This window comes from Anabrus simplex, chromosome 2, assembly GCF_040414725.1.
Source record: "Anabrus simplex isolate iqAnaSimp1 chromosome 2, ASM4041472v1, whole genome shotgun sequence".
Classification (NCBI taxonomy): Eukaryota; Metazoa; Arthropoda; class Insecta; order Orthoptera; family Tettigoniidae; genus Anabrus; species Anabrus simplex.
The window spans coordinates 364,312,194-364,337,536 of NC_090266.1; the positions used below are offsets into that span (position 1 = coordinate 364,312,194).

Genomic DNA, 25,343 nt, shown 5'->3' on the forward strand with positions numbered 1-25,343 from the left:
GTCAGTTTCATTTTATTATATTTCCGTCTTCCTTAAAATATTCCCTTCATTCATACCCCTTCTTCTAAATATTGATGTAAAACACGTTTCCCTCTGGCGATGAAAGGAAGTTAAAGAGTTGCCGCATAATTCTGTACTATCACCCCTCCCCCATCACGTAATGGGAACGTCTTTATACTCATGTGGGGATACCGAACTAAAAGAACTAGGCTATATTTAAATACCGAGTGAGTTGGCTGCACGGTTTAGGGCCACGTAGCTGTAAGCTTTCGTTCAGGGATGGTGTATTTGTACCCCACTCATTGTCCTCCTCCCCATGAGCTTGTTTGTACCCGACGTCACAAGAAATATTTCCTTTTTGGCTGAGAAGATTTTCATAATATTCTTTTCACTTGTCCAGTGATCCCTGGGATCTACTTGAGTTCACTTGATTTATCCAAAACACTATTGATTTCCTTTTTCCCTGCATTTCTAATATTCCTTGTTACTCTCCAGAAAGGTTTGCCCACCTCTTAACCAAGCCTTTCCACGTTATTATCGAAATCTTGCCATGACATCTTCTTGAAATCAACAACTATTCGTTTCACTCTGTTTATATCTGTTTGTCTCCATCAGTATTTTTCGGAGCCATTTCTGATAGCTTTCTTTTTACGTTGAAAAGCTGCCCTCACGTCATCATTCAACCAAGATGTTCGCTTTTTCCCATGTTTCCACACAGTTGTTCCTAGACATTCCCTTGCTGTTTCCCTTGCGGTTCCTACTATAACTTCCTTGTTTGCCACACATTCTCTTTTTATACCCTGAACCTGCTTACTGAATTATTTTGGAATTTTTGGCTAATCATATCCATGTACTTCTGTCTAATTTCTTCGTCCTGGAGATTTTATACCCTTATTCGTCTGTAGACAGATTTCACTTTCTCTTTTCTAGGCCCACACGTACTTAGTTTTCTACAAGTCAGATAGTGGTCCGTATCGCCGAATAATCCCCGGAGAAACCACGCATTCCTAACAGATTTCCTGAATTCAGGCCAAATCCTATTAGCTTTTATATATTCCCCACATTACCAATCCCCTTCTCATACCCTTCAATTCTGTTTCCAAGTCTCGCATTGAAATCAGCCATTAGCACTATCCTATCCTTGCGAATTACATTGAGTACAATGTCACTCAGTTTTTCATAAAACTTGTCAACGTCATCCTCATCTGCATCCTCACATGGTGAATACACCGAGATATTTCTCGTCCTAATTTTCCTATTTGCCAAATCTACCCAAATAATTCGCTGATTTACGTGCCTAAAAAACTATGTTACGTGCAATAGTATTCTAGATGAACAGTCCTACACCACACTCTGCTCTTTCCTTTTTAACACCCATCAAGAACACTTTATAATGTCCTCTCTCTTCCTCGTTGTCATCTCCCCTTACACGAATATCATTAACTTCTGACACATACAGACACATCCTCCTTGATGACTGAGCTATTTCTACTTTCTTCCCTCCATAAGCGCTTTTGATATTGATAGCTCCCCATCAAATTCCATTTCGTTCGCCAAGGTATTTCGAAGGAGTACCTCGCTTCTCAAATCGAAGTGGGACTCCGTTACCTACATACATCCGAGCCTTGCATAAAATGTTCTATGCTCGGTAGATTCAGCAAAGTAGGATGCTACCCTTACTTACACCTAATCCCAGTGAGGATCTCTCCTTTAACGGGTTACGGACCACTAATGGATTGTATAGTCCTAGCCGCCTGAGCTCAAGGAGGGCCATGACTCAGAATGTGTCGGAGATCCCTACTCCCACTCCACTGCAACTGGTTTCCTGACTCGCAGGACCTCTTACTAGACTACTCAGCCGTTGCCCATGGTTCAATAACTAGGACGTGACTGCAGTAATCCACACCACGAACAATAAATAAATAAATAAATAAATAAATAAATAAATAAATAAATAAATAAATAAATAAATAAATAAATAAATAAATAAATAAATAAATAAATAAATAAATAAATAAATAAATAAATAAATAAATAAATAAATAAATAACACTTAATGAGAAATCATTGAAGTTACAACCATTATCTCTACTTCTTAAATACTAGAAAAATGTTTCTCTATTAAGAATTGTTCTTTCTTTCTCACTTTTCGTTCAATTTTTATGAAGTGCAGTCACTTCAACTAAAGAAAGAAAAATGTGACATTTTCCGAACGCTTCCCTTTATTTTCACTAACGCAATGACTCAAATTAAATATTCTTTCAAAGACCAAACTTATCTTTAATATTTCCTTATATATATGCGAGGAATTCCAAAAAAGAATAATGATTAGTTCTGTCCTAGGCAGCAACAAAATCAGACGTATTAAGGCAGACAGGAAAATTGAATGAACTCACCTAATGCATTACTAGGACGCAAGCTGTCGGAAGCACGAACAGGTTCTGGGGTGGAAACACTTGCAGGAGCGGGGGTGAGGGTGAGAGATTGCGGACGCTCCTCAGGGTGGGGAGTACTACTATGTCTAGGACTGGGAGTAGCTGATCTACTTCGCCCTTGCCCACTCCCGTTTTCTCCTGATCCTGAGCCACCCCCACCCCCGCCACTTCGGCCACGCTTCCTCCGGCGTGTCTTCTTTCTTGAGTAAGACGCTAATAATACACCTTTCCGTGAATCCAAACGCTTTCGCTTGTTCTTTTCCAGCTGCTTAACATTAATCTTGGACGGGTCGAAGCTGAATGTTGAGTCATCTCTATGATCTGTTAGATCCTTTCTTCGTTCCTGTAATTGTAAATTGGGAAATATCGATATAGAATACTATGGTATATGAAGAAAGTAACAAACTAATACTTATTGAAAGAAACATCACACTTACCTCTTGAGTAATTTCTGCTTCTTCCTCATAACTTAAAGCTACCACAGCCAACATTAGGTTGATTAAATAAAATGAACCAAAAAACACAACAACGGTAAAAAATACTACACTGATTGGCCCACAAGATGCCAGTACCTGCAACGAGAAATAGATTTATCTATTAATCATCCACACCTCCATTTTCTTTCAGTCATGAAGAACACGTGCAACAGAAGCTTGTTTTACGAAGGATGCCTGATGACGGTACGGTTATCTGCGTTATAATCCATCAGTAGCATAATAAAATAGCAAAATCTATGTGTAATGATATGCGTAGGTAATTTGTGATAATATAAGTTCACCGGGCAAAAAAGTAGCCATCCCAGTGCACACGCACAGATGCATCATTAAGCCTGTACGGATGGCACAGTGAAAGAATCCCCTGCTCAACCGTACGCGTACTGCCTCTACGTGAGCATAAGGCAGTAGCGATCACTGAGAAATTAATATTTCAAGCGGACAGTGTACGTCCACACGGGTAGATGTAAGGATGTGACATAGTGGCCAAAAGAGGCAATCGTGTTTGGCCGTGCCCATGGCCATACGGTGCGTGAAGTTACTGGATTTGCTGGTGTTTCACAGCGCACTCTTTAACGTGTCTCCAAGCAGTGGTATACTAGACTTGGCTACAAAACACGACGACGGAATTGTAGTCGGAATTAGGTCCTGACTGAAAGGGACAGGAGACACTTTTCATGGCTTGCGAATCAAAATCGCTTCCAAACACGACAGGAATTGTCGCAGTCAGTGAACGAAGATCCAACCCAATCTGTTAGTGAGAGTACAGAGACTGGAACTGCACACAATGAACATTTGGAGTCGGTCACCTCGCAAGAGGCCATTGCTCACACCGGCATAGAAAGCTGCGCATTCTTAATGGGCTAGGAATCACCGAATGTGGACAGTAGGTGACAGGCGAAACGTAGCGTAGTCTGACGAATTACGTTTTTGCCTGTATTCCAATGACGCACGTTTATTTAAACATTCTTGATGATCAGGTGTTGTCTTTCAATCAACATCTGCATGATGAGTATGCTATTGATACTCCGATATTTTCAAGATGATAAGAGGAAAGTTCGTCGGGCTGGACGCATATGTGACTGGTCTTTTTTGAACACTTTCTCATGTACTGTATTTATTACAACGTGTTATTATTATTATTATTATTATTATTATTATTATTATTATTATTATTATTATTATTAATATTTTTACTTTATTGATGTATTACTGTAGGGACATTTGAAGCTGGAAGGTCTCCATGTTAGATGCTAGTAATTTATTTTGTACATGCAGCTGGGAAACACAATGCTACTTCCAGGTTAGGAAAAACATCCAGCGAAACTTTGGTTAATCATGCGAAGAGTCCAAATCATGAGATATGGACATCCTGAAACCATAGCTTCGGGCGTGGTTGGATAATAACCACGTGTTTCCGTAGCACGGGAAATCTCTCGCTCATGACTGGACAGTCACGCTTGCATGAGCTTGAAGATATCGAGACGGAGTGAGGATAAGGGACCATTACTGTGAACAATTTACTTGCTAAAACTGTCGAGCCTTAACTAGTGTACTGTTGACTATTAACGATTGATTGTTGACGAACGGAACAGTGATGTAGTTTACTTGCTAATATTTACACAACTCTTGTGCCAGTGTACTGATGCAGTACATGTACTTGGTCTTCTATATCTCATGGCAACTGTTGGTAATCTATAGCCTTGTTTAAAGGCACAGAGCAACAGCGTGTGTTTGTGAAAGCAAAAGTGTCTCTAAAACCAAGTGTTAGTGTCAATGATTTAAAGACTTACAGTATCAAAGTGGTATACAATGTGCTGATAGGGAGAGCCGGCAATTTATTTTGATACACAAAAACAGTGAAAGGCAATCTATCTACATATATGCATTGTAAATATTTTGCGTTGGGCTCACTACAAATGTTAGTGAAGTCCTCGATGTCGTTTTCTACTGATTTTGGTCTAGGATTATTGAATGTACTTAGGGAGTCTTCCAGCAGATGTAATTATTTATTGAGTTTTTTTGTTATTTTGTATTTATTGCGTGTTGATGAAGTGCTAATATACAGATTATGGTTAAGCTAAATTAGTGGAGAAGTTATTGGAGAGCCTAGGTGCAGTTCCTACCTGTTTAATCGTTTTCAGAGGTCCGAATCAGGTATACCAGCACGCAGCTTTATGTACATGCCCTGGGAATGATAACTGACATGGTCTAACAAAATTTGAGGGATCCGTTTACGTGAACTCTGGCGCATAATTTCCGGACATTTCAGTTAATTATTTCATTTATTGTATTCGTTCGTATTCATTCCGTTGTTATTGTACTTATTTAATCCATGGGGTTGGTGAAGTATACCTCTCAGGATTCAAAGTTGGATTTGCCCAATCACCAGTTCTTCTGTATCCATGCTCTTGTTAATCTGACGGCCCAAGAAAGAAGCGAGACTCATCATTAAACACCGTTGAACGCCGGTCATCTGCACAGTTTTATCTATCGCTACACCATGGAAGTTTAGATGTGGCGTTGAAGGTACTCACTGCATGGGAAGTCATAATCTCAGACCAGCTTCAAGCAAACTGTTGCCGATGGGTTGTGGTGATCCTCTGTCTGTAACTGCTGATCATATTTCAACTGTCGTCATTTGCCTATTTACCAGAACCATTTACACAATCCGATAATCTCCTCTTGCTGTGGTTTCTTTGGAAATACCTGTGTCTTCCTACAGTATTCTCCTGAGTGGATTTTCTGACGACTATCATCTCCGTCACTACTCTCACTCGTTGAGCAGCCATTGCACTACAGCGATCACCCTGGGCTCTCAGTCTTTACGACGTTCCCATGTCCTTCATGCCAATTATTTGAACCTCGTCGAAATCAGGGAGAAGGCAGTAATCTGGTTTAGTACGTCGTCTGGGCATGCTGTAAACTGCATTCTACCAGAACATCACAGTAATCGTGTAAAAATGGTTAGCCTTCTTTTTATATCCTGATGATGGTGCACTAGAACCTTCGCGGTGCGGCAAGAGTAGGAAATTTCTCGTTTCCCTTCCAGAAGTCTCACGAGGAAATCAGACGGAACCAAAATACAAGAAAGGCCTTCCAGGCAGCTGGGAGCTCCCCGGTCTGGGCCAGTAATACTTTCCAGGAAGTACCGAAAGGGGCTGTGGCTGGGCCCGCATATAACAAATGTAACAAAATTAAATATAGTAATTGTATGGACGTCTTGCTCCTTGGCTAAATGGTCAATATATTGGCCTTCGGTTCAGGGGGCACCGGCTTTGATTTTGGTCCATTCAGAAATTTCAACTGCATGTGGTTAATTACTCTAACTTGGTGAATGAGTGTTTGTGTTCGTCTTAATAGACAAATTTTCATCTACACACAACACACAAAACGAATCATACCACCCTAACAACCCCCGTGGAATCACTGAATAGTGAATACAAACCTCCACATGCGGTCCGCGTCAGGAAGGGGATCCTGCCGTAAATCTGGGTCAAGTCCATTCTGAGCTCTGATCACAAGAAAATGGGAAAAAAGGCCATGGAGACGAAGAAGAGCGTAATATATAATGGGTACGAGCACCTAGTTCCAAATGCATGTGTAGTATAGAAATATGTTTAAAAATTGCTTTCATCACTGAGAAATTCTCACTCCAAATAATGATTTTTTTCCTTGGTATTATGTTAAATGTTAACTACAGCGATGTGAACATAAACATACTCATGGTACATACGATCACCTTCGATTTCGTGGTAAAACAAGCCTCTGTTGCACCTGAATATTAATTATCAAACAAATAGAATGCAAATAAGTCATAAGTTAAATCAATCAATCAATCAATCAATCAATCAATCAATCAATCAATCAATCAATCAATCAATCAATCAATCAATCAATCAATCAATCAATCAATCAATCAATCAATCAATCAATCAATCAATCAATCAATCAATCAATCAATCAATCAATCAATCAATCAATCAATCAATCAATCAATCAATCAATCAATCAATCAATCAATCAATCAATCAATCAATCAATCAATCAATCAATCAATCAATCAATCAATCAATCAATCAATCAATCAATCAATCAATCAATCAATCAATCAGTGGCATGAATTTAGAGCTGTCACCAAAGTGGCAGGTTCCCTATCAATTGTGTACCCTACCCAATATTATTTCAAAGAACATGTAAATTTACCCAACATTCCCGTTGATAAATTATTCAATTCCCTGATTCCTCTTCTTATAAACGAATATTTTCCACAATATTTCCTCTTACATTTGTACATTATCTTCATATTATGATCTTTCCTTCTTCTGAAAGCTCCACACAAGATAATTCGTTTCCTAACGTCATTCCACGCCATTTCTCCAATGACAACTCGAGACATGCCGCTTAATTGACCAGCTCGTATCTTTACTCCCAAGTCTTACTAACCTAAAGTTTGCAATATTTTCGTAATACTGTTGTTTTTCGAAATCATCCAGAACAAATCGTGCTGCTATCGTCTAGGTATTTTCCAGTTCTCGTATCAAATCGACCTGGTGTGGGTCCCACACACAGGAACCATACACTAATTGGGGTCTTACGCCTTCTCCTTAACATCCTTACTACAGCCTCTAAGTACCCGCATAACCATATGATGAAATATTTAAACATTATTTACAACTTCGTTAATGTGATTACCACAATTGATATACTGCTGACTGAATATTTCAGCCTTCGAATCGTCCTCACATATATACTCGCCTTGTTCATTAATGACCCTGGAATGTCCTTCCTGGCACCTGTTTCTGCTTTAAGATACCTGTCCACATACCCTTCCATTTTTACTCCAATTCATATGACTGCCAGGTATGTTGCCATCATGTTCTCCTTGGCTTACATTTCTTCCTAAACTTGAATTTCCTAGTAAGTTTCTTCAATCTCTCCTTGCTCCTACAAGCACTTCCTACTCAATTTATTTCCAATCTGCAGCTCCAAATTAATCTCTTCTTTCTCTGTTATGATATAGTGTATCTTGACCACTCCATACCACCCGTTTTCGCACACACCACCAGTTTCTTTGAACCCATCCCATTGGCTGTTTACATTACGTAGAACAGAAGATAATCTACTGGATAATGTGTAAGTGTACAAGAAATCAAGTATACTTTGTAACTTCATTGGCAGGTTTCAGACTGTTGAGGTGTGATTCATTAGAAGAAAAGGAAAAGACATAACAATGAGTGAATATTTAACACACGTTTCAGAGATAAACATTCGTATTCTCCAGTTTTTAAGACTTCGTTCACAATTCACACACATACTCACCATATTGTACACGTTTTCCCAATAGTCGAGGGTTATGAGCTGAAATGTTGTGAGCATAGACCAGAGGAAGTTATCGAAGTTGGTGTAACCATGATTTGGATTTTCTCCAACTTGAACACAGAAGTATCCTGGTGGACAGTGCCTAAAGATACAACACGTACAGCGTTAATTTCTTGGAATAAATTAATATTAGTTCATTTCTAAACTTATAGGGACATAATGTGATCAAATGTATCCGAATACTCCTCTGAAAATGTTAACCTAGAGCAGTGGTATTCAAACGTTTTGGTTGGCGTACCCCCAAAATCCAACTGATTTACCTTCGTACCCCCCCACCCCACCCCGAAGTACGAGTATATTGCCATTATAACAAAAGTAACACATGATTGTTGCTGGATGCGAAATAATGTTAACTATAATCATCACCGTCTTCCATAGCTTATCGCGCTTGTTCAGAGTCCCTGAACGCAATGAGGCATGACCTTCCTGACACTACGGGATTTTAAACTGAAAATCTCACCCCAGCAACACCAGGAATCAAGCCACGGTCGCAGGCAAGCAGCTAATCCGCTACACCACCCTGTTCTCCAATAATAACAATAATACACTGTATACAGGGTGCTTCAAATATAGGGGGCATAATTTCAGGTATGTATTTGTTACATGCAGACAATCAAAATAGTGCATTACAACATGTGTCCGGAAATGCTTCATTTCCGAGTTGTGGATTTCACAACACTGAACTTCACCGGAACGTTTTTCTTCCACAGGTCATTGTCATTACAGAAGAAGTTTAAAATATCCACCTCCTGCTTAAATACAGATCTCACATCGATGTGTCATTGACCTGCGAACGCGATCCCAAACTCCAGGAGTATTGCGTATGTCCTCATACGATGCCACAATTCGATTCCAATGGGCTTCCACATCAGGCACCGGAGACGAATACACCGATGATTTTAAATGACCCCTCAAGTAGAAAACGAGAGGGTTCAGATCAGGTGAGCGTGGAGACCAAGCAATCGGGCCACCTCTACCTATCCATCGATGAGGAAACATTCGATCCAAGTCAATGAGACATCAATGTGAGGTCTGTATTCAAGCAGGAGGTGGACATTTTGAACATCTTCTGTAATGACAATGACCTGCGGAAGAAAAACTTTCGGTGAAGTTCAATGTTGTGAAGGCTATACATCGGAAATGAAGCATTTCCGGACACATGTTGTAATGAACTATTTTGATTGTCTACATATAACAAATACCTACCTGAAATTATGCCCCCATTTTTGAAACACCCTGCCTGTATAACCTTCGCTGGGCAAAGGAATTCTCGAAATTCCTTCGGAGCAAAGTTTGCAGGAGTCCAAACCTGAGTGGTCACCAATGGCCGGAGACTCTTTCTGCCATTTCCTCTGCGTAATGATAGCCCAATTATTCGACCATTCGATTCTTCTGTTCCCTTCCCAGGCAACGCGGCAAGCCTTCACATGACAGACAGAGAAACGTGGTTTTCTTGTGAGTGGAATTAGGAGATTTTCATTGCCTAGCAACGATTTATACGTGTATTATTCATACAACAATTACTATTGTAGGGTCTACTATATATACTGCTATTGAAAAATCGAAGTGAATGAGTGTTCGAAACAAAAATTTAAAACAAGAGCAATGCAGCACAAGTAAGCATTTTTACACATCACGTCGATGTTCGGTACGAACTGACACATATCTTAGAATGAATAGCTTGAAAAGGGGTCTGTGTAGTGGTAGACAAGAACACAAAATCAAAACAAGATTTTATTGAAAATATGCAGGCTCGACTCCTTCCTGAAATACTCACTGAAAGCTGTTAGAAGCTATGATAGATTTGCGTACCCATTGATACGACCCCGCGTGCCCCTTGTAGTACGCGTACCACACTTTGAAAACCGCTGCTCTACAGCCTAGTTGTCACTGCGATCGCCGCTGCTGCTATAATCAACGGTTGATGGCTCAGTGCTGTTCAGTGCTACGGGATACCCGTGGAATGGCTGCAGCAAGGGAGCTTAATGGTTTCAAATATGGAATGGTTATTAGTTCCCACATCCGTAAGTCATCAATCAGGGCCATTTCCAACCTTATTGTGAAGTACAAACGGGAAAACACAAGTACAATAAAACCACAGTCACATGTGTTGACCGACAGGGACCGTCGAACAGTAAAGAAGGTGGCAGGGGAAAATCACATGATATCACCCGTAAATTTTTCTGTGCAGCTCTAACACCATGAATGAGCGCCAGAATATAGGAACACTTTGGCCAGCGAACGCTAAGCTCCATGTTAGTGTAAACAGTGCGGATACTAGTTCGATTGAAGGCCATGTGATAGTCAGATGGGAATTTTTGGTTGTGGCGCATGTGAGGATAACGATACATGCTAGCCCAACAGTGCTCAAGACGAGCGGTTTGGAGTGATGAATCGCGCTATGCCATGTGTGAGTATGATGGCAAAATTTGGTTGTGGCGCATGTCAGGACAACGATACATGCTAGCCTGACGGTGGTCACAGTGATATTTGACGGAGTTGAGGTGACAGTGTGAGTGTGCTTTTCATGGAATGGATTTGGTCTTCTCGTAATCAGAGCATGTCAAAGGCGGAAGGATGTATGGTAAGTAGCTGAATGTTGTCTACGGTAGAAGACCATTTCAGAGATGAAAACTCTGTTTTTCTGGGTGATAATGCTCCTACTATAGAGTGGCATCTGTTCGTAAATGGTTGATTTATTGAAAACATGTTCCTGAAATTGACTAGCTAGCTCAGAGCCCTGATCTCCATCCTGTCGAATATCTCTGGGATGAACTGAAGCGGCGAATTCCCCCCAGACTGGAACGACCCACATCTCTAGCTACACTTGCCGCAGTGCTGCAGGAGCAATGGTCCGCTGTTCCCCCGAGACGTTCCTACACTTGGCAGGCACTCTCACCCGCGGACTTTGAGTTGTAATAAAAGCCAAGGGTGGATTCACCCACATCCCGTATTAATATATTCTACTGGGCAGAAGATCCGAGCAACCTCCAGAGAATTTCTTGTAGGTATTCGGATACTTTTGATCAAATATTGTATTACTGAGTAAACATAACACTAAATTCTACAAGGCATTAGTAATTATTTTTTGAATGGATTCATAACCAGTATTAATTTTTCAACACTTTTTATCTCCTTCAAGATAAGTTATACGGCATGAATGCAGGTTGCAATTAGTTTTTTTTGGCACACTGCTTTTCTTGTATCTGCTATACAATTTATAGCCTTTAATATATCATAGAATGCCTTTGAAGAATGGAATATTTCAGATTTTATAATCTTATTTGATTTTCTAATAATTTATCTTCAATATATTAGCAAAATATTAAATTATTTAGAAAAGCCTGCACTGTCTTCGTGTAATTTAAAACAGATATTATTTAAATTAACAGTATGTTTGCAACATATATACACTCGACTGGAATACAACCGAGAGGTTCCAATAGACCAGCTGAGTTTTATCGGGTGATAAGAACAAAGGAAAAATAACTTCACTGTTTTATTGAAAACAGCATTTCATAAACCTTTATAGTAATATGGTTCCTAAGTACATTTCCTACCATATAGTTCGATCTTACTTGTAAATATGATCTGCTTAAAATTTCTGGAGCTGTTATAAGTTTCTAGGGACGCAGAAGTACTGGAATTTTACCTTTTAGAAGGTTTCTTGACGTGCCAGTGAAGTTAATGACATTAATGTCCCATACTTCACAATTCATAAATGCCATTCGACTACATCAATGTTCTAAAACACAACATGATCATAGAAGACAAATATAAATTCTTCCATCTTCATTTTGAGTTTTTATTTATAACTTGTAATTATGAAGCTATTTCGTATTTCGTCCGTAAGTCATACATACTATGAACATGTCATGCAACAATGACAGCTTCACAATTTTCTGAAATAATTTCATTTATCATAGTCAAACTAAGTCACTTGTTGCATCACAAGTGAATTTTTAATGGCCCCAGTGTCATTCATTTTGAGCCAATCTATAAAACGTCCAACTGTTTAAACAAACAAATCGTACCACATAGCCTACTGCCCATAAAGGGGAAGCTCCTCTTGGCGTGCCAAGACAACTGTAGTCCAGCCAGGTAGCCTTCACAGATTGGAGTTCCATGTAATCAGCCTGACGGCGTCCTCAAAACAGTTTTTAGCTTAAACGACCGGTACCGCTGCCTCTCATATCACCAGCCCTTCAGTTGGTCTCTTGAGGATGAATGAAATTCGTTGCTATCCTCTGTCTAGAAATGAGTGGTTCAGTGGAATAAGGGCTCATCTCAACCGCTGGTCGAATTTAAGTTCTGTACAGTATACGTATCTTGGAGCCATCTCCTGTCGGGAAAAAGGTTGATTTTATGTAGAAAATATGCGTGCTAAATTTCATGTACGCGTATCCTACACATTTGGAATTATGTCAGTCTATCAAAATCCATTTTCTTTTTTCCTCAAAACTTAGTTTGGTTGAGACGGGTCCTTGTTCCACTGAGCCGGGCTGAGTGGCTCAGACGGTTGAGGCGCTGGCCTTCTGACCCCAACTTGGCAAGATCAATCCTGGCTCAGTAGGGTGGTGTTTAAAGGTGCTCAGATACGTCAGTCTCGTGTCGGTAGATTTACTGGCACACGTAAAGGAACTCCTGCAGGACTAAATCCCGGCACCTCAGCGTCTCCGGAAACCATAAAAGTAGTTAGTCGGACGTAAAGCAAATATTATTATTGTTCCACTGAGCCCCTCAAACCGTTTATCTCAAAAATTTGTCTATTTGGGATGGGTCGTTATTCTGCTGAGCCCCTCAAATATAATCCTTGTACTGGACGAGAATTTAACCGAGGGCCTGCGCGTAACAGGCAGGCACGATACCCCTATACCACGGTGCCATTTAAGAGCACTAGCAAACCACATTTCTCATGTAAACCCGAAGATTGTTGAGCCATTATAGAATTCCACTCGTCGTTGGGTAATTCATATGCACAAGAATCAACTGAGTGCGAGCGCAGAGCTGTCTGACGAGTGGTATTCAATTGAGAAATCTTTCAGAATCCTTGCTTCATCTTAAAAAGTCTAATAATACACCATGAGCAGCTTTTTTGCACAGTTCGTTAGGCGATCTGTCCATCGCTTTACAATCGAATCTCAAGTTTACACGAGTTTTACATCAGCATATCTAACCTACTAACATGATAAGTAATCTCTTTGTGGATAATGTAATAACACCCAGGATCTCTCAAGGTCATAAAAAAGAAAATGGCCCTTAATTCCTTATAATAATAATAATAATAATAATAATAATAATAATAATAATAATAATAATAATAATAACGTAAACAAACTTCGACTGGTCTATTAAGAGATACTTTGGCATACCACTGTTAGATGTCTCTATCATCGTTTCAATTGCTCCTTCTAGCGGGACGAACTCTAATTATTTTATAAAAGAATGTTTACTTTTTTGCAATTGGTACACCTTAGGTTTGGAGGATTGTTTTTTAATGTATTAAAGTTGTCAACACTTCAGGTGCTTCCTTCTTCAATAGTAATCAACCTATCAGAATCTTGTAAACGTTTTCTGTAGCCAATTAAAATTGGGTGTGTATGTACACGAACCCGGCCTATCCGTAAAGAGTTCTGGAAGCTTCCCCTCAAAAATACTATGAAAGCTGGGCAATTTAGGGCCTTATGGTCTCAATTTATTCAGTGTGAGGAGGATGCATTGATGTGAACCAGGAGGCAGGAGCACGGGCGGCGTTAGGAAGGCCCAGCAACTCAAGGTAATGGCAGAATTTTCATCGGTATGTGACAGCTCCGGTGCATAGTTTGAAGGGAAGGTTTCAACCTCTTTTATTTAATGTAAATTTCTAGATACGGTTGTTTAAATGTAGAATTTTCGGCAAGTCTGAAGACTCCATCCTATACCCTACTGGGAAATATGTAATGTAATGGAACAAAGAGTTATAAACCACTGTCGGTTCCTATTCAACTTGGCATTGGGTGACTACAGTTTACAAAACCTCTAAATGTTTTAATCATATTTGGCTTTAATATTTCTTATTTAGTCACCCCGGTGTAGAAAAGGTTTAGCCTCTGTATCATTAGGCCATAAGCCCAAGTAGGGTTTTAACTATTTCTAGAAGGAGGACAAGTATTTCGCCTCGTAGCCTGTTGTTTATGGCCAGTCATGTTCAAACTTTTCTTTTTACATTAAGGCTTTTTAGTATGGGCAATTATGCCCCCGTTTACTCGGTAATTGTTTCTGGTGTTAGTTGCCTTTGGAACAGTGAGTTATAAACTGTTGAGCAATAGACAAGCCCACATCGCGCCAACTTGGTGTAAATACTTTAATTGAGGACAACCGATAGGTTGTCAGGTGTAACTTAAGTGTGCCATAATAAATTTATGCCCCTGCGAGGCTGGTCTATGGTACCTTAAGTAGCGCAGAATCCTATGTCGTACAAATGATCGGAGCGAAACATGCTCTTTGTAAACCAGTGTTGCTGTCAAGGTCAATAACGCTCTTTTCTATCTAAATCATCTGAACTCTTAACAATTATAAATTTTGTACCTGATTTTCGGACTTTTAAGTCCTTGTTATTGCTAGAGCTGACGAGCTCATTAATGTTGTTGTTATTCATTAAGATTTTCTGTTTAACAATTTTTAAATTAGAAAGAAAAAGAAAGAAAGAACATTTCAAAATTTGGTGTGTTAAATTCTGCTCTAGTTAATTCCTTGTCCACCCATTCAACTCAGGCGCTTCTTATCCCTCTGTACACCCCGGAAACCGAGAACAAGTGGTAGCAGAGCGTGGTTGAATATTCCTGTACAAAGCCCCTTTTGATGGTTTTCTTTAAGATTTGTATTTAAGCACTAGAAATTTATCCGTTTTCCGATTTTCAAAATTTTGTCAAAATCTCTTTCTTTCATAGCGAGGTTCTTGCTCCTTGGTATTTGCGCAAGGAAGAGATTATTTATGAATTGGCTCTTAGAAAGGTTCAGTCTGGTGGCACGGTTGCGACAGATGCGTCTAGACTCCAAGATTCTTTAGAGTCACCTATTTGTATTCTTGTTTATGGAGAGAAAGAAGATGGTGAGACTTTAGCCACGATCACCACCAATATTGCTGATCTTGCATCTGTTTGGAGTTATTTTGAAGGAGGTGAGCCCTCCGGTAAGCAACTTAAACGTGTTCAGGATAGACAGTTTCATTTTTATAACAGAGTAGTGGATCTGTTGTCTCTTAAGCTTAGTGAAGTACGTACCAGTAAGGCTAACTCCTTGTGTCAATATATTTCCGAGCTGTCCAGTACCAGTTGTTATCTAGGTTTGTTAGTAGGAAAAGTGACTATTTTGACCCATTACTATGATTGCAGATGAGGACTCGAATAAGTCTTCTGATAGTGTAAAATCATTGAGCAACAACACGCTTCTGCCCCATCTGAACAGATAGCTAACCCCTTTGGCAATCCACAACATCTTCCACTATTTTTCATTAGTAATGCAGCTTTCTAACTTCTTCCACCTCAGGCTGCCTCTCCGGTAATATCCCCAGGCTTTAGCAGCTTACTCCATTCTTTAGCCATGTTGCTTAAAGGGATTTCTATATTTTCGGTTAACTCCACTAACGATGTTATTGCTTCCTTAAGAATTCTTGTAGAATTTCAGGACCACACTTTGGTGTTTGCCCTGTCGCACTCACAAATTTTACAAATAATCTACCCCTACACAGCTGGCGTCTTATCAGATAAGATAGTTAAGGCTATGTCGGAAATGAGTTCCATTGAAACGTTCCATGCACACTTATTGGCAAACTTCATCCCTGCGAGAGCTCTGTCATCTTTAATTCAGAAATATTATCATGATATTAAGTTCTACACTAGAGTTTTTGCCTTGCACTATTCCAAAGGTCAAATTGTACAAACTATCTTCGAAGGGATTTCGCCCTCTTATAGTTCATATTTGTGTTTTGCTTCCCGCCCTCAAACGTGTAGGGAACTTGAGGCGATGTCCGTGTCTGCGAAAGGAGTAAAATTTGACGATACACTGCGAGTCGCTCGCGACCCACCACCTTCTTCTAATATTTCTCAGCCACCCCGAAATAAGACTTTCATTCCCCGAAAATGTAATGCTTGTGGGTCTGCGGGCCATTAAAAAATTTCGTGTCCTATATTGAAAAAAAAAGTGGATCTAAGAATGGATCTTCGTCTTCTTCAGGCTGTTTCAAATATGGATCATTTACACACCTGGCTAATAATCGTAAATTGCAGAATAGTACACCTTCTTGTTCTGCCTCTAGTAATAACAGTAACAGAATTTTACTAGAGTGCCCGGCTGAGTCCTCTCCCCTGTCTGTGTCTTCAGGCTCAGCCCAGTTTAAATCAGATGATACTATTTCACGTACTGAGGAGGGAAGACAGTCTAAAATTTTCTATGAAGGTCCTAAAGAATGCTTGAAAATTGTCTCTGATACTCCAGGATTTGTGCCATTCCTCAAAATTGAAATAAATAACGAACCCGTTACTGCCCTGTTGGATTCTGAAAGTATTGTGCCCATTATTTCTGAAGAATTGTATTCTAAGTTAAAGTTCTGTTGTAAAATTCCTGAATATTTTTCTACCGGTGTAAAATATGTTTCGGCCAACTCTTCCCCTTTAGAAATGTTAGGATTCATACACGCAAAAATCCGCATTTCGAAGTTTACATGGAAATTTAAGTTACTTGTTGCTAAACATTTGCCATCTTCTATAATATTAGGGGCCGATTTCATGTCTCACTCTGGTCTGGTACTTGAACTTCAAAAGAATTCATTCACCTTCAGGTTTGACAATAATGTCCATATGCCCATTTTGACGTGTAATTCTGCTTCATGTTCGCTTGTTTCACTTCCTCAGAGTGAGATAGCGATAGACCTTATGCATCTATCTGAGGATCAGGCGACCAGCATTCGTAAATTATGTCAGTCATTTTCCGATGTGTTTTCGAAAAATCTAGGTATGGCTGACCAGATTGAATACAAGACAGAGGTTACGGTTTCTATCCCCGTAAGATTTCCCCCTTATAGGTTAGCTGAGCCTAAAATGAAGGACCTCAAGGAAATTATAAACAAGATGTTGAGCGGTGGTATCGTTCGACCCTCCAGATCAGCGTCTTCCCCTATTTTTCTGGTGCCGAAAACACAAGACGGCTTCAGGCCAATAGTTGATTACAGGGCGTTGAATCGTAAGATTGTTCTATAATCAGTGCCCCTTCCCGACTTGCATTCATGTTTTTCGTGGTTTCGTAAGGGTAAGTTCTTCATCATCTTATATGTATGATCATGATGATGCCCCATCTTATATGTAAACCAAGCCCATAATCAGATACCTCTTGCGAAAGAATCGAAACATCTGACTGCTTTTGCTACCAACTGGAACCTGTATGAATACCACCGTGTGCCTTTCGGGCTCCCCACGGCGCCGCGGTTTTTACTACGATGGTAGATGAGGTCTTCTCTGACATTAAATTTGAATATCTTTACCATTATTTAGATGACGTTGCTATTTTCTCTGAGACTTTCGAAGAACATTTAACTCATCTAGAGGAACGCCTTTCAAACGCAGGTTTGACGGTTCAGCTGTATATTTTTTTAAACCATGTATGTATTTCTTGAGACATATTGCTTCACCTGATGGAGTTTCGGTAGATCATTCCAGAACTCGAGCCATCCGTAATTCGAAGCCTCCCAAAGACGTTAAAGGGTTTGGTAGATAAATCGGCAGTTTAAATTTCTTAAGAAAATTCATCCCCAACTTCGCTAACAGGGCGGTGCCCCTGAATCTTCTTCGCAGGAAAGGTTCCAAATTCAAATGGGGCCGTTCTAAACTGGCTACTTTCGAGGATCTAAAATTAGCCCTCTGCAACGCCCCTATCTTGGCTATGCCGGATTTTATCGCAAATTTATTGTACAAACCGACGCGTCTTCATCGGCTGCCACTGCGATTCTTCTACAGGAATCTGAACTCGGAAGGCGGCTCATCACCTATGTCTCAGACCTTGTCATCCCAAGAGGCCAAGTACTTTATACAAGTTAGAGGGACTTGTCGTACTCTTTGCCTTAGAAAAAAATTCTCCTTAGTCTAGAGCATGTTAAATTAGAATTAGAGACCGACAACCTGGCTCTAAGCTGGGTATTAGCTAGACACCGTCGTACTGGGCGCATCGCCCGCTGTGCCATTATAATTTCTGCCTTACAGTTTGACGTACGACACATTCGGGGATCTGACAATATGGTCGCAGATGGGTTAAGCCGAATGTTTTCCAGTAATTCTATAGACTCTGAGGAAAACCCTCCGTCTTCTCTTTCCACACCTTCTGGTATAAGTGCCATACTGACTGATGTCCCTATGCTATATCATGGCATTCCGAAATACCAACGTGAAGATCCGGTGCTGGCTCTCATTATGAAAACCCTTTCTTCTGGGAAACATATCGTCCCTTATGTTTTGAGGTATGGGGTGCTGTGTTGCCTCTCAAGGCACGACCAAAAGATGAAAATTGTTGTTCCAGTAGTTCTACTACCTATGATTTTTAAATATTACCATGAGAACCCATTAGAGGGACATCTGGTCATCTTTAAAACCAGACAGAAGATAAGGGAACTGTTTATCTGGAAGAGTATGGACGGCGAAATTAAAGAACTGGTAAAGCATATAAAGCTTGTTTGATTAGCAAGCCCACGTTGTTTAGCAAAGTAGGGTTTTTGTCATCACACCAAGCCTCTCGCTCTTATGGAGCGATTGTCTATCGATTATATGGGATTTTCCCCGCAATTTAAAGAGAACGAGAATAAATACTTTCTTGTGTGTGAGATGGTTTTACACGATTCTGATGGCTGCTTCCGACTAGGCTTGCCACTGCACAAACTACTATTTCTTGTCTGAATTCAATATTTGCATCTTTTGGACCCTGTCAGTATATTGTATCAGATAACGCTAAGGTCCACTTCCAGTTTAATTCGTAAGTTCTGTTTTGATCTCTCCATTTCACATGTCACTACGTCGGCATATTACACACAGCCATATCTAGCTGAGCGGGTTAATCGAAATCTTCGATCGGACCTTATTGCCTTCCACCACGAAGATCATTCTCGTTGGGACATGTCCTTACATTGGTTATCATTAGCCTTTAACTCAGTCTTTCATGAGTCCCACAAGTTTTCTCCAATATCTCTTATGTTTAAGGTTGTCCCAAACACTGCCTTGTCAAATTTGTGGTCAATGAATGAGCTATTACCAGAGGCAATACTTCCCGAGAATATCCGGTATATATGGAGAAAAGCTAGATATAATCTTAAGGCATCTCATAACAGAGTAAACATGAGGTATGGCCGTGGACGAAAAACCACCAATATATAAGTTGGAGATCAAGTAATGGTAAAAATATTTGTTCCTGCGGCAAGCTTGCCCCAAGATTTCATGGACGCTGTATTGTTTAAGATTGTCTTACGTCACCTTTATGGTGAGTAATCCGGAGACTGAAAGCCTGAGTGAAGGTCTTAATATTGTTAATTAAATGACACCAAGTGATTATGTTACTGAATTAATTGTATTCCTTTCCTTAGCATATTTATTATTTTAAGTTTTATGGGAAGTAAAGTGAAGGAGACCTTCTGCTCCGTTTGCTTATCAAAAGTTATGTATGTATACTAGAATTTATTTACATGTTTAAGTTACATCCTAAGTTAACGTTGGTTTGTCGTTAAAATTCTTTTGTAAAAACCTTCCCTTCTCTAAGTTATACTTAATCTGCCATTGACGTTCCTTCCTATAAACCTGAGTCAGAAACTCCGTGTGCTCCTCCTCCAAAGTCGCCAACTTTATCTACACCATATGTAGCACCGCTTGAAAAACCGTTACTGTAGCCACAAAATTGAATGTTACAGTGCCCAGCATTCATCCGAGGACATGTCATACCAACCTGGGAGAGATGCCGGCGCGGGGTATGGGCCCGCCTTGTTCCGACTAAGAAACCAGATAAACGGCCTCCTTTGGGACTGTCATCTTTGGGAGATGCCGGGAAGCTGCACTCAACCTCCCACTCTATCCTTGGTCGAGACCGTGCTACTTGGTCCTTGGCTGTCATTACCTTCGCTTCAGGCCCTCAATATATCGGAGGATGGTATCCCAGGGTATCTATACCTAAGGGGTCCGAGCGACCCCATCTAAACAACTTAGCGGCGGCCGCTGTTGCCGTCCGTCAACATATAGGCCTACTCCGTCTTATATAAGTTTTTAAGATTTAAATCCGTTCATCCAACTTTAAAACCATAGGGGAAGGAGATCTGTACCGGGGGGTATACCTTCTCCGTCAGTTAAACTGCGCACCTTCTATAAAGCCACCTATATAAACAAACCTGAACTGATGCACTACGAGATACTTTGGTATACAATAATTCGATGTCTCCATCATCGTTCCAAATGCTCCCTCTAGCGGGACGAACTCTTATTATTTTGTAAATGAATGTTTATTTCTTGCAGTTGGCAAACCTCAGGTTTGGAGGATTGATTTGTTTATGTATCAAAGTTGACAAAATTTCAGATGGTTCCATCTACAATAGCAATCAACCTATCAGAAACTTGTAAATGTGTTATCTAGCCAATTAAAATTGGCGGTGTGTACAGGAATCCGGCCTATCAGTAAAGAGTTCTGGAAGCTTCCTATTAAAAGTACTATAAAACCTGGGCGCATTATAGCCGTATGGTCTCAATTGCTCCAGTGTTAGTAGGGTTTTTTGACTTGAACCAGGAGGCAGGGGCGCGGACGGTGTTAGGAAGGTCCAGCAACTCAAAAATTTTATGAATCCACACTGACGCACGCAAAATGCCGTCAACTTGCATACACGGATTTATTCACAATTATTTATAAATCAAATACACATAATCTTAATCACTGCCTCCTCTTCTTCACTCGGTCGAAGATGCGTTAACTTGATATCTCCCAGGTCTACGTCGACTTCCGTATCCTTGCGAGTCAGGAGATTTCCAACGTGCCAGGCGACACTGAGATGTTTGTCTTTTCCCAAAAAGACTTCATGAGCTGCGTAGTCTAGGATCACCTTGTATTCCACCGAAATTCATGACCTAATATGATGTCAGGTATCAGGTTCTGAATCACTGCAACATCAATTCAAATAGGCATGCTCATGCATTTAGCGGTTAGGTTTGTTTGTCCTTGGATGGAATAGGTTACCCCGTCCGCTGCTCCCACTACCCTTCTGAGATGGTGAGACTTCATAGGTGGTAGTAATCTGGCAACAGTTCCGTTGACGAATGAATGGCTTACTTGGCTGTCGAGCATGGATGAAAAAATCTCGTTGCCAATCCTTAAGATGATAGCTGGGCGGGGTTGGCCTATTCTACTCACAACCTGACCAATACATCTCCTACTTGACCAGAGTTGCTCGACTGCCAGGTCATGAGGCGCATTCCCGTTCCCGGTCCCATCCTCCCTTAATCCAGAGTGGGCCGAACCTAGTTTATCCGACGTCAAGGCTGGGCTTTTGTTCTTCAGGTGTCCTGCTCTTCCACACTGGTAGCACTTCCTAACTGTGCTGGGCTCTTCCGAAGCTTTGCTCTTGTGTTCCTCCTCCAGCTGGGCGATGATTCTGCGTAAATCATCACAGGATCTCGGTTGTGATACTTTCACTAGGGGCCGAATCTTATCGTAGAGTAGCTCTGTTATGTCTGGTAAGATCACCTTTTCGCTTCCATCCGGGTGCGGACGCTGAAGACTTGGTACTTCTGTAGGACGAAGGCGCTAGCTCTCACGCCAGTGGGTTGTGCCTCAGTCGGTAACTTCCTTTTCACCGAGCTCTTCACCCCTTCAGAATTAAACGTAGTGAGGAATTCCCGCTTGAAGTTCGTCCAGTTTAAATTTAAACCCTTTCACCAAGTAGCGGTGTGATGAGTTGCACGAAGATGTCCTCTGGTGGACTAGTCCTTCCTAACAGACTGACCGATCCCTCGATGAAGTTAGTCGGGTTCTCTTCCAGTCGCCCTTGGAATTCCGGAAGGCTATCTATAATCACCTTCGGGTCTAGGTGTCATTTATTGCCCGTTAGGTTTGAGGGGGTTAGAGGTGTGGCGGTACGTCCTGTTTGAATTAATCTATGCTCTACTGCGTGAAGGATGATTTCCCTTATATTACGCACATCTCCCTTGATGGTCCAAAACCTGTTTTCTAAACTTCCTTCAACCGCAGAAATACGGCTTCCGAAATTTCCCTCGACGGCAGAGATACGGCTTTCCACCTGTTGCTTTATGCCGGAAACCTGGATTTCCACCTCCTCCTTGACATTCGAGATATCCCCTTTCAGCTGGCTTACCCTACTATAGATGTGTTCAACCTGTTCCAATTTTGACATGTCTGATATCTGCTGCGTTAATCGATTGGTGACGTCGATAATTGACAATGAAATTTTGTCATCTACGGTTGAAATTTTCGATTCTAAGCCCAGTTAAACGTAAACCTGCGTATACACTTGTGATATTTGTCCAGTTAAAACTAAGCTTGAGAAATTACGTCATTCACTTTCGAAATTTGATCTGCAATCTGTTCTGTTAGGGCGGAATTGACGTCTGAAATTTTGTCATTTACTTTCCAAATTTGATCTGCAATCTGTCCTGATAGACCGGAATTGACGTCTGAAATTTTGTCATTTAGTGCCTTCATCATGTTCATTAGGCTATAAGACATTTCGGTTATATTTACCTCTTCTTCTCTCTCCGAATCTTGGTCGAGTTCACTGAACAAAATTCGGGTTCCTCTCCTTCTTCGACGAGATCCTCCCGTAACCGCGTCTGCAGCGATTTCTTCTTCCCGTTCGTCGGAAGATTTCTCTTGGTGAGTTCGTCCTCGAGTTGTTACACCGACATATTCTCTAGTATCACTTGCATCCCGCACTACACTCGTATTCAATCGTAAATTCTTATGTCCTGTCCCACGGCGACCAATGATGTATTCACAATGACGCACACAAAATGCTGTCAACTTGCGTACACGAATTTATTCACAATGATTTACAAATTTAATTCACAACCTTAATCACTGCCGTCGCAAACAAAACACTTCACTCCGAAAATATCAACAAACCACCATTTTAACAACTGCCTGTCGCTAAGCATATGTCATATGGAGATTACAACCTTAAAACAATTGACTGTTGACTGTTTACAAAACATGTCGGCCGCAAGGTCACAAGTACAACTCCTGTTAAACCATAACTCCAACTAAGCAATAACTCGTCTCTACAATCAAGATCCCCTCCTTAGATAGGTGGCTGGTCAGGCTTCTAGAAAGATACGTTACAAAATGCCTTCTCGTAATTTCTAGAGTACTTAATACATAGATATAATGTACAAAATATTCTCCATAGTTCTCGTCTACCTGGTGCCATTCTGGATGTTACAGTGTGTACCACAATACTGTAGTGGATTACAAATCTTATATACAGGTAATAATAAATTACAGTATATACAGGTTCGTGCATTAACTGAACTCATATACATGTCTATAGACAGTACGTATTTCATGACATAACCTCACACACAATGTGATCATCCGAGTTACGACAGTTAGAGCTCTGCACGGGTATACAAAACATTATCTGCATCTGCTCCGTATCCGCATTTCCTTCATCCGCATCCGCATCCGCATTCGCGAATGCTTATCCACATCCGCGAATGGTCATCCGCGGATATTGTAAATATTGAGCGATATTGCACCGAAGGTATTGAAACGGATAGATCTGTTAACATAATCAATAGACCTGATACCTGGCACCAGAACCCCTACAACGACAGGTTTATGAGGGATTTCCTCTCGCAAAATCTATCGACATGATGTGCGGTTCGATAACGTTGCTCCTTCCTTCCACTCATTGCGGGCAGGAGCCAGTTAGGCGTAAGTCAGATTTACGGCTTTATGGTCTGAATAATCTTTATATATTTCGCCATTATCCCGTATCAGTCTGAAGGGTCGCCTAACCAGAAGCAAAAGTAAGCAAAGTAAGCAAAAGTAAGTGAAAATCAATAAACGTCATGATTTAGAAATTATCGGCAAAATTATCTGCATTGCAGTACAGTTTGCACCCACCGAGACACTAAGTTCGCAGATATCCGCGGGTATCCTCATCCGTGCAGGGCTCTAACGATGGTCTTGTAATTTCTACCGTGTGGGTTAAGATCTTCCTATGCCATTGCCAGTACAAAATATAGGCCTGCAGTGCGCTGTTGGCTATTGCACGGCTGCTATTTGAAGAACCGTGTGTTTCAGGTGATATTCCACAATATGTCGGGCTGCAACGTCTGACAGTTAAATTTAAGTGGAAAGAAAATTAAAAGGAAGATCGCATTACGTATAAATTACGTTTCATTAAAACAAATGCTTTAAAAAGCTCCCACACCGCTACGCATACAATGCCACTCCTATCATTATGCTCCGCCGGACCCACACTGCCGTACGAGCAGTGCGGCTTCTGCTCTATAGCTCTGCAGTAGTATAATAGGACAGTTCGGGCGCCGCCTCCGCCGCCGAGCTCCCAGTGGCCCCCTCCGCCTCCGCCTCACGGGTGGCCCTCCCAGTGGCCCCCTCCGCCTCCGCCTCACGGGTGGCCCTCCCAGAGGCCTCCTCCGCCTCCCGCGGGAAATTTGAATTGGTAAACAAAGCCACGTGCTTTTTGACAGCTCTCATCGACAACAACGCATCGCTAACCTCAGTACTGTCATCTTGACGGGCCTAAACCTCAGTAGTGCCAACTTAACCTAACTAGCGCGAGGTAAACAAAGCCACGTGCTTTTTGACAGCCACGTGCTTTTTTGACAGCTGTCATCCGCCATCTTTAAACCACAAAGCACTGTGCTGCCCTCTATAGATGTAAAATTCGTCACCTGTCATCGGCAGTGCTGCCATCTTGACGGGTCTAAACCTTAGTGCTACCAACTTAACCTAACTAGCGCGAGGTAAACAAAGCTACGTGTTTTTTGACAGCTGTCAT

At 41.0% G+C, this 25,343-nt stretch overlaps 1 protein-coding gene across 1 annotated transcript in view; it reads right to left on the reverse strand.

Annotated features, from left to right (window-relative positions):
- Window positions 1–25,343, reverse strand: part of LOC136863549 (sodium channel protein 60E-like) — a 280,338-nt gene that overhangs the window by 169,884 nt on the left and 85,111 nt on the right. The window contains exons 5-7 of the mRNA XM_067139930.2: window positions 8,252–8,393; window positions 2,873–3,007; window positions 2,397–2,778 (exon numbers count right to left, since the gene is read on the reverse strand). Of these exons, the coding sequence (XP_066996031.2) occupies window positions 2,397–2,778; window positions 2,873–3,007; window positions 8,252–8,393 (659 nt within the window). The remainder of the gene's footprint in view (window positions 1–2,396; window positions 2,779–2,872; window positions 3,008–8,251; window positions 8,394–25,343) is intronic.